Source organism: Heloderma suspectum, chromosome 2 (assembly GCF_057233095.1).
Source record: "Heloderma suspectum isolate Gila_16-S chromosome 2, 16-S_ref, whole genome shotgun sequence".
Taxonomy (NCBI): domain Eukaryota; kingdom Metazoa; phylum Chordata; class Lepidosauria; order Squamata; family Helodermatidae; genus Heloderma; species Heloderma suspectum.
This window is the reverse complement of record NC_139459.1, coordinates 379792286-379802748: the sequence shown is the minus strand read 5'-3', so window position 1 is coordinate 379802748 and position 10463 is coordinate 379792286. Positions and strand designations below refer to the sequence as shown.

The following is a 10463-nucleotide window of genomic DNA, read 5'->3' as shown; positions in this document are numbered from 1 at the left end:
AGGACCTGAATATCAGATTCAAGGGCAACATGAGGTAACTTTTTGCATGGTGTCTGAAAGACCCAGTGCATAAAATTACTGCTACACCACTGAGAGCTTGGATGGAGATCTAGAGCAATTGGCTGAGCCTGAGGAGCCATTTAATAGAACTCCCCCATGGCTTAGAACTCATTGTGTTTGGAAGGACACAGCAGCTGTTTTCTTCTCTTCTTCTGTCCAGCAGGCCTTGGAGGTGAGATGACCCAACTACCATACATGGGTAGTTGAGGAGCAAAGCCAGGATGATATCAGCACTACCGCTGCTGCTGCTGCTGCTGGTCCTCCTCCTCCTGCCTCATGGAACCCGGGAGATGCAGCATTTGACGTGTCCCCCACATCTGCTGAAACATCAGAAGGGAGCATCGAATTACTACCGGCCAGGAGACGTCCTCATTAGTGGAGTCCTATCTTCACAAATGTTTGAATATCACGACCCATACATCTCTTCAGAGTCCCCTTTAAATAGGCGTGATTGGTACGTAAATGTGATTTCTTTGCTCCCAACCTGCACTTCAGTTATGCCCATTTATTGGAGATGACCGATATTTCCTCAAACCCCTGGTCATCCCTGGCAAATCGTTCTCCCTACTTTTCCCAGTTGTGCCTTTTGAAGGAGAATTAGTATCATGAGGGCAACATTTAGTTAAGTATGATGACGTATGGTTGGATAATTAGATTTTCCTTACACAGTTCCAACCAAAACCAGAAACACCCCATATCTAATAAATATGAATGTTACTATGGCTGTCTTCAAATTAATAATGTCAGTTTCCTTATGAAGATCAGCTTAGGTTTATGCATTGAATATCAATAAACGGATCAATTTGTTGCAATTCAATTTCTGAGTCTGCAGTCTTTTGCACTGGTCATACATTAAGTTCTGACCCGCTGGGTTTCAAAGGTGGAGATCTAGTTGTAATGTGTCCACAGAATGTTTGCTATTAGACAGATGAGAAATGGATTAAAGGCATATATTAAACAAATCATAAACATCTGAACTTAGCTGAGACCACCAACTTAACAGCTGAAAGCTATGTGTGTAGATCTCATTCTCCTGAGACTGAAGGCGCAGTTTCTGCATAGGAATATCCACCTGCTCAGATCTGTTTAAAGCAGCTAATGCCACTAAAGATACTGCAATCCTCTGCAGGCATTTCCAAAACTTTCATGACACACACACACGTGTGTGTGTGTGTGTCTGTGTGCATCCATGCGTGCGTGCATGTGTGTGTCTGTGCGTGTGCGTGTATTTTGAAGCTTGTCAATCTCTCCTCTGAAGAAATCGTGCACAATCATTACATCTTCATACAAAGCGTTATGTGACAATTGGCCCTTCTGAGACTTATATTGCATGGAAATGGCTATAGATGGTGACGTTTAGTTCTCCTTGAAAGGAGGATGACAGTGTGACGCATCTCCTCTAACTTGGACTTCTTGCTTTGCAGTCGTGTACTTCTGAGGTACTGGCACAGCTTGTCCTTCTTGTTCTCCATCCAGGAGGTCAATCGGAATCCCCGGCTCTTGCCCAACGTCAGCCTGGGCTACAACCTCTATGAGAGCCATTATTACGGAAGGACGACATCCTATGCTATGCTGCAGCTGCTTGCTGGTGGGGAAAGCAACCTCCCAAATTACAACTGTCGGAGAAAGAATCACCAGCTGGCCATTCTTGAAGGGGTTGAATCCGACCTGTCCATCCTCATTTCCACCATGTCAGGCATCTACAAAATCCCACAGGTAGGAATGGGGAGGGGAGGGGAGGCCAGCTGCATGTCAATGGGAGCTGAGCCCTGGCATGGCATGGATTCCTTTCCAAAGCACCTCTGGCCACTGCTTGTCCCCTGGAGTGTAAGTTGGAGGTGCGTAGTGGTGGTGGAGACACCTTTGAATGGGAGGCAGGGCATCAAAAAGGGAAGCCAGGAGAAGAGCATAATCAGGGCTGGCGTCAGGGATCAGCATGGTGGGGCAGTTGCCAAGAGCACCCAGATTCAGAAGGGCCCAACACTGACAATCCCTCCTTCTTGCCGTTTGGTGTTGACTGAATCTGAATGGAAGCTAAGCAAAAGCAGTGCTTGAACACAGGGAGGTCGGCACAAGGCACACAACCACATGGGTGAAGGTAAAGCAGGGCTGGGCAAGAAGCAGCCTGCAGGACATATAAGCCCCCCCTGGTGATTTTTGCAGTCCCTCATCCAGTCGCTGCAATTTGGCTCTGAGAAGTGTCCAAGCAGCTTTGGGGCAGACTGTGTGGAGCCCAATTCTCTGGGAAACAATGCGCACTCTTCCTGCACAAAATGTTCCCCGGCACTCTAGGATTTTGGCCACATCTAGTGAAATCAGTAAAGTGCAGGAACTCCAGGCTTCGAGGGCTGGCACTGCACCCTCCGGACAAATGAAGTTGTCCTCTCCTGAGCGAAAGGGATGGCCCTGCAGGCCTTTCTGCTCGTGTTGCCCCTTCTTGGTGGTAATTGCTGAAAAAGGCTCTAGTGTGCCCTGAGAACAGTATCTGGAAGAGAGGTTGGAGTGTGGCTACACCTTCTCTTTACAATGGGCTCAGTCATTTTGGGGAGCAGGATTAACCCACGTCTTGTAGTGTCTTCAAGTGCACTGCTCTACTGCATTTTGAAGAAGTGGAAGTTTTGGATTTATTCATATGGGGAAAAGGAAAACACTGCTGTTGGCATCCTGTTTAGTAGTAGTAGTATCTGTTTGTTTCAGTACTAGGTGGGGGGGGCTTCTGTGCCCTGGACCTCCACTGCCAAAGACCCCACTGCACCTCTCTTAGCAAATCACACAAAGGATGTGTGCACCAGAAAGGATCCTTGGGAGATTTCTGCACTCCACCTCCACATACACCCCACCCCTGTCATAGTGGCAGCCATTTTGTTAGATATTAATTATTTCAGGTTAATAAATATCTGAACTTTATCCTGAAAACAACACAATGCAAAATGCCAGTTTCTTCCATTCATCATTAGATAAGTTATGGTGTTGTTGATCGTGTCCTGAGTGATAGAAGTCAGTTCCCTTTTGTGCACCGGATGGGCCCAAGGGAAGAAACCCAGTACCTGGGGATTGTCCAACTGCTTCTGTTTTTCGGATGGACGTGGATCGGTCTCTTTGCTCCAGGCAATGACAATGGAGACAGGTTCATAAGAGCCATGACACCCCTGTTGACCAGGAGTGGAATTTGCGTCACCTTCTCACAAAGACTACACATAAGAATCAGACACGAGACTGAACTATCAGTTGTCTGGGGACGAGTCAATGTAGTTGTATTCTATGCAGATGTTCAATATGTATTTCAACCAGTTATCAATGTGCAAAGAATGCTTGAAAAGAAAGAAAATGGAGCAAAAGTCTGGATCACAACAACCTTTCCAGACATCGACTACAACTTGTTTCTTGCACCTACTTCCTTCAAGTTCATCCATGGTTCTTTGACCTTCAAAGTGAATACACAAAAGAAGACCAAACGTGACTATTATAAACCATTTTCCTCTGCTCTGTATCGGTTTTGGGATCAAGCCTTTCATTGTTTGTCTTTAAACCATGTGTTGTCCAAGAGAAGCTGGAAAAGTTGCACAGAGAAAGAGGACCTGGGGGAGCTATCCCTGAAGGAGGTTGAGAGAGCCCTGTCTCAAGACAGCTTCAGGACCTACAACAGTGTCCAAGCTGTGGCCCATGCTTTAAAAGCTGCATATTTATCCCGATCCAAGCAGATAATGATGGTGGGTGGACAAAACAGGCTGGATCACCAATGGCTGCAGGCATGGCAGGTATTCCATTTTTGTTTTGCAACACCAGCACCAATGCTGAAAGACTCGGTGTAGAGACATTATTACATGTCCTAAGCATTGAAGTGTGGGCAGGAAACGGAGTCCAATTTGCTCACTCAGTAGTATCCTCAAGGATCCCCCTGGGGACTTGTTTGGCATTTTTCATTTGATACCATCTACTCTGGTATCCTTCTGGATAGTCTCCATGGGTTGTGTATTGGAGTCTCTGCACACCAGTGCTTCCTTTCTACCTACATGTCCCATTTCAGGAGGTAACACTGGGTGATCATTCTTCAACCCTTCAGCTCTTGAGCTGTGGGATCCCCCAGTTTGCAATCTTGTCGGCAATGTGACTTAGCATCTGTATGAATTCCATGTCTGAGAGATAGCCTGGTATCCTGTTCTAGACACAGTTGTGCTCCCACTGTAGAAAGAACAGGGTCATAGTCTGGGGTAGGCCTAGATCCATTTTTGTTGCTGAAGTTTTCACTGACCTCAGTAATTTGGGCTGCCTTTTCACAGATTTGTCTAGTATGAGAGCAACATCCTCAATGGGGATAGCTTGGCCCCAGTGGTAGAGGTGTTGGTTACTTCAAATCTACCGCAATGTGCTCTATGAAGGGCTGCCCTGGAGACTAGTCTGGAAAGAACAGCTAGTGCAGAGTGCAACTGCCTGACTGTTGTCATGTGCCACTCCAAATCAGCATGTGACACTTCTGTGGGAAGTGTTGCACTAACTGCCCATCAGTTTCCAGGACAGGTTGAAGGATCTATAAAGTTTTATAAAGCCAAGAACATCTTGGGGCCAGGATACCTGAGGTCATGCCTTCTCCCTTATCATCCTGTGGGCTCACTGAGGTCTTCTCAAGAGGCAATCCTGGTGGCCCCACATGGGTTGGAGATCTGCTTGGAAACCACCAGGAGTAGGCCCTTTAGTGTGATGTCTCCCAACCAAAGATTTGCCCTTCCAACTGGGTTCACGTATGCACTGTCTGACACCACTTTTCCTTTCAGGCAAGCATTTCTTGACTGAGTTTCTGTTCAGAACCAGACCAGGACAGATCCAGCCTTCTTAGCTGAAGTTGGACTCTTTGCATTAACCTTTTCTGTTGGTCCCATTCCATAGGCTTCCCCCTTTGTTTGGGGGGAATCTATGCAGAGGTCTTTCAGACAGGGGAGCTGTCTCTGGCTCTGTCAGTCCCTTCTTCCTCCTGGCTCATGTACCCCTTGGGTCTGAAGACAGTGCTGGGTTATGTTCCTTCCATGATACACTTCTGGCTCAAGTCTCCACCCGGTAAAACCTGGGACAATTATTGGGATGTCTGGGTAGTTGCACCAAAGACACACACACATGAGAGTTATTAGCAAACAACAGAATGTATTGACATTAATAAACAGGACTAACAGAAGCAAACCATAAACATAGATAGAAACAACAACTATCTCCCCAACTTCAAAAAAGCTTCCCACTTCAACTGAAGGTCTAGATGTGCCTAGGAATGTCTTCATCTTTACGCACAGTTAATCCAAAATCACTTTACACATGGTTAATTCAAAAAAATGGAAACTCTTATTGCGTGTCCCAATTCCCTTTGATTCCAATTTTGTCCAAACTTCAAAACAACAACAACCCAATGATGAATGATAACGCATCCAAAGTAGGGATGTACAAAAGTGACTTACCTTTTCACGGATTCTGTTCATGGTGGGGGGGAGGCGTTCCATCCCTCCCCCTGGAATCCTCGACAGGGGGGGAGGTGATCCGGTCCTCCCCCCTGGAATCCTCGACGGCCGGCTGTGCTCCGCGGCAGCTCTGCGGAGCAGCCGGCCAGGCCCAGGCCAGGGCCATCTGCAGCTGGATTTCCGGCTGCGGAGGACTCTGGGTAAAAAAAAAAATGCGTATGCAAATGGCGGCGGCTATGGCCGCCGCCATTTGCATTCCTTATTTTTCGCCGTCTTAGTCTACGTCAATATTTAAGTAGACTAAGACAAAGAAAAGAAAGGGGAATGCAAATAGTGTAGTGGGTGCTATTTGCGTTCCCCTTTCTTTTTTTCGTCTTAGTCTATGTAAATATTGATGTAGACTAAGATGGCGAAAAATAAGGAATGCAAATGGCAGCGGCTGTAGCCGCCACCATTTGTGTATGTGTTTGTTTGTTTGTTTTTAAAACCCAGATGTGATAGGTTATGTAAGTCTTTACATAGCCTATCACATCTATGGAGAAAAAAAGAGAAAAAGACCAGACTGCAACAGCCAGAAACAATCAGGAACAGGCCAATTTTCCATTGGGGAATACCATATTTTGTCAAGATGCAAAAATTGGGTGTGTTGCAAATACATTTAGTGAATGGATGTCAGCAGTGGTCTCCACTAGGTCTCCACTTCCTCCTTGGGGGAAGAAAATCATGGGTGCTTCACAAAATACCCTGGTCAAGAAGGTAGTATGGAAGCTGTTGTCCAAAATATATCTGGAGGGCACCAGATTGGAGAAGGCTGCCTCAGTGTGCAAAGTACTGACTCTCGTCTTCTCCAAAAGTCTGAAGTAGAAAGAGGAGATTGCAGAGATATCTCAGTTGTGTTGTAAAAAACCAATGACTGACATCCACTCCGAGTGCAGATGGGATGTTCTTTGGCCTCCATTCATCAAGGATTAGATCTCAGAGGGAGAAGTACTAAGATAATGAAGATGCTAGCATCTTTGCTAAATGCTGGTTGTTTTCTCTGTCATTCTAGTTTCACAGTTTCTTAAGAGAGGGACGTCTTTCTAATATTTCCATGGATGGACTGTATCTAGATGAGAATGGGGAGCTGGAACCTGACTTCGATATTGTGAATTGGGTGCTGTTTCCCAACGGGTCTCATGGTAGAGTGAATATTGGGAGTGTGAAGAGACAGGCATTCACAGACGTAAAGCTCACCATTAAACCAAAAGCCATTGTATGGCCCAAGCATTTTAATGGGGTAGGGGAAATAGTTTGTATCACATTAGTGACTTGTTAAGCTCTAATAATCTGTTGAATACGGCATGTGAGAGTTCCAGTACAATGCTATGCACAACTACCTAGACAAGTCCCATTGTGCATAGTGGACTTTGTTGAGGAATCACCTGCAGGATTGCATTGTGAAAGAACCATCCTAAGGCAGTGCTGGCTGGAGTGTGTTTAGCTCTCCCAAGCCACCTGGGTTTGTAACTATTGCTCTGGATTCTGAACACACCTTAGGATGCACAACTATCTGGAAATTCACATGACAATCCACACTTTTAAAGTGTTGCTATAGTGGGTGACTTGGATGACTTGACAGCGATTCTGTCAAGACTCTAAGTGCTCTATGGAATGGTGAGATGCAACACCCTCTCTGGTGCTGTGCAGTAGGGCTGTGCACAGACCCCCTGCTTTGCTTCAGATGGTGCTTTGGACCTTCCGAAGCAGCTCTGCTTTGCTTCAGACCAATTCAGGCCCAACCCGCTTTCCTCCAGATTTCGAGCTGAAGCAAGATTCGGATATCTGAATTATTCAGATTTGACATTTTCTCATTGACTTGCATTGGGAAACAGAAATGAATTTGGAAACAGAAACAGTTTTCATGATAAATACATGAAATTTGGCAACCTCTCAGCCCCCACTGAGCTGATTCCACCTGTGAAATCTAAGACAGTTTCACATGGTGGATTTTGTGTAAGGCAGAATTAAAATTGGATTTTGTTACCCAAAACTCCCAAAGCAAAGAGCTATAACTTTTCATTGTTTCCACAGAAGTGCATGACATTTGGGCACTCCTCAGCCCCCATGGAAGTGATCCCACCTGCCAAATATCAGAGAGTTTGGTCAAGTAGTTTTTGTGCTAGGCACAGATAAATTGTGCTGTTCTCAGAAATGCAAACCAAAGGTCATAAAGGGATAACCAGAGAAGTTAGGTGTTTCAGCAGGGAGTAGGAGGAGGTCACTATCCCTAATCTCTGCTGTAGGTTTCTTTGCAGTGCAAATAACCCCTCTCCCCTAGTACTACTTTCCTATTCAGCTTCAAAGTGGATGACCTCAGGCTCTCTTTGGCTGAATGGAACACATATTACCTGGGAAAACAGCCTGGCAGGCTGGCTGTGCCATGTGCTATTTTCAACACAAACTCTCAAAGCCAAGAACTATAACTTTTTACTGGTTGCAAAGAAGTGCATGAAATCTGGGCAATGGGCAGCCCCAATGCCAAGACCCCAAAGATGCCTCATATTGAGCCTGCTATGCCACACAGTGGAGTATTAAATTTAAATTGTATATGTTAATGTGTGTTGTGCTTTTCCCACTGTATTCTGAAATGTGGACTTGTGGGTAGTGCCTTGCCACACACTGTTTGCTTGACCACAACACAAGCATGCGCACACACGAGCACACACACACATGAGCCAAAGAAAAGCAAATACAGAACTACCTACAAGCAAACAAAAGCTATAGAGTTCAAAAATTAGCAGGGAAGGAATACAGGGATTGAGAAGGCGGGGGTGGGGGAGAGCCAAGGGCAAGGCAAGGCAAGGTAAGTATAAATGGATAGACAGACAGGCAGACAGATAGTTTTTCAATGATCTAGCAAGAAATACAGGGAAAACTACAAAGAAATAGTTGAATTGAGAATGGGGGGTGGGGGAACCAAAGGGCAAAGCAAGAAAACTAAACTGCTTTTTATATTTTTCTTGTTTTTGTTAAAAAATAAGAATATAGAAAGAAAGAAAGAAAGAAAGAAAGAAAGAAAGAAAGAAAGAAAGAGAAAACTAACAAGATTGGTTGAGTAATTCAGAAGGATGGGGAGGAGAAGCCAAAGAATAACACAAGGAAATGAGGAAACTAAAGCACTTTTGAAATGTTTTTGGTGTTTTAAATAAATAACCTGGAAGGAAGGAAGGAAGGAAGGAAGGAAGGAAGGAAGGAAGGAAAGAAAGAAAGAAAGAAAGAAAGAAAGAAAGAAAGAAAGAAAGAAAGAAAGGGGAGAGTTGAGTTGAAAAGTGTGGGGTGGGAAAGAATAACAAGGGCAAAGCTACAGTACAACACACATACACACACCACAGATCTAGGCAAGTAACTAACCAAACAGTTCTCTCTAACCACCCCCTTTAACTGCACTCTCTCTTGCAATGAAACAAATGCAGGCTGATTTCTCCAATATATACTGTATTCCCCACCCCTCCACCACTGTCACCAATTGGAGACTGCTGGGTTAAGTGCAGCCCTAATCTGGCAACTAGAGTTGCTATTCACCAGAGCTCACTCCCTTGTCCTCCTCCAGCATTCCCCTTCCCCTTCTGTCTTCTTCCTCTCCCCCTCCCTGATCTTTCACAAGTTGATACATTTAGAGACATGCAGTCTGGGCTTCAGAAGGCATCAAAATATCTCCGAATCTGGGAGGCAGACCGAGGCACTTTGGCAGTGAACCGCTTCGCTTCGGACTGCCTCGGTGCTGGTCTGATCTGCTTTGGATCTCACCGAAGCAGCCCTGAAGCACCCCAATTACCTTTGGAATTCAGATCTGGCACGGAAGCAAGACATAGCTCTAATGTGAAGCCTGACACAGTCCCTGGTTCTCTGGTGGGCCCTGGGCAATGAAACAGGGTGGGAGATGGCTACAGCGTCAATGGTATAAGATGCATTGTCAGGCCAATCGGACACTCATAAAAACGCATAATTGAATCTACAGAACAGTGACAAGGGCAGCAAAGAAGGTCTCTTTGCTGCCTCCATTGCACCCTCAAGTAGCCATCCGGCAGAGCATTTCTGCGTAGTTGTTTCATGTTTCCCAGTATTTCCTATGCTAAAGCCCTTGGAGGCCTACTGTGTTAATGTTTTGGTGTAGTTTGGGGATCAGTCTCTATGCTCACTTGAATGTTACTTGTAGTACGCTATCTGGTGAGGTGTCCAACACACCTTTTAGTTCAACTGTGTGGGATCACTTTCAGTTTTGGGAAACTGAGGATGCAGAGAAGATGCTTGTCGCTGTTCAGCCTACAACCTGCTCTCTCGAGCCTTACCCATTCTGGCTCATCTGAGCTAGCCAGGAGTAGATCCATGGAGTCATGAATGTGTCTTTACTTGATGGAATGGTTCCCACCATTTTGAAGGAGGGGTGGTGCGGCCCTGGAGGTTTATGCAAACTTCTGCCCACTCACGAATACTCCTTTCCTGGGAAAGGTACTTGAGAAGGCAGTGGTTGGGCAATTGCAGATGTTCTTGGAAGATACTGATTATCTCGACCCATTACAGTCTGGGTTACTTATTTATTTTATTTATACACCTCAGAATATAATAATAACCCAAATAGTATTTCTCCCACAATATTCCATGGTTTTTGAAACAATCCTTAGGATATTTTTTGTCTGCTCTGCCACCGAGGAGCAAAAAATAAATAATAAAAAACATACGAAGACGAGAGGGGCTTTTCTAGTTCTGGTGCCAAGGCTATGCAGTTGCCTCCCTGAACAGTTAACATTTAAGAGCAATCACACTGAGACTGACTGCACAAATATGTTTTGAAGATGTAGCAAAGAAATCTGCTTTATATGTAATATAAGGGCTACAATCTGACAGTCTCTAGTTTTATGGTCGCAGTTATATTGGTGCTGTTTGTAATTTTTGTTGTTCTAGGACTGTATGTTCATTTAC

The 10463-nt window shown here is 45.1% G+C and overlaps 1 protein-coding gene across 1 annotated transcript; it reads left to right on the top strand.

Moving 5' to 3' along the window:
* The first annotated feature begins 253 nt into the window (after positions 1 to 253).
* LOC146356346 (uncharacterized) lies at positions 254 to 3363 on the top strand. The gene is made up of 2 exons (XM_084832597.1): positions 254 to 514; positions 1485 to 3363. The coding sequence occupies exons 1-2, from the start codon at positions 282 to 284 to the stop codon at positions 2113 to 2115; spliced, it is 864 nt and encodes a 287-aa protein (XP_084688723.1). The 5' UTR covers positions 254 to 281; the 3' UTR covers positions 2116 to 3363.
* Positions 3364 to 10463: the final 7100 nt, after the last annotated feature.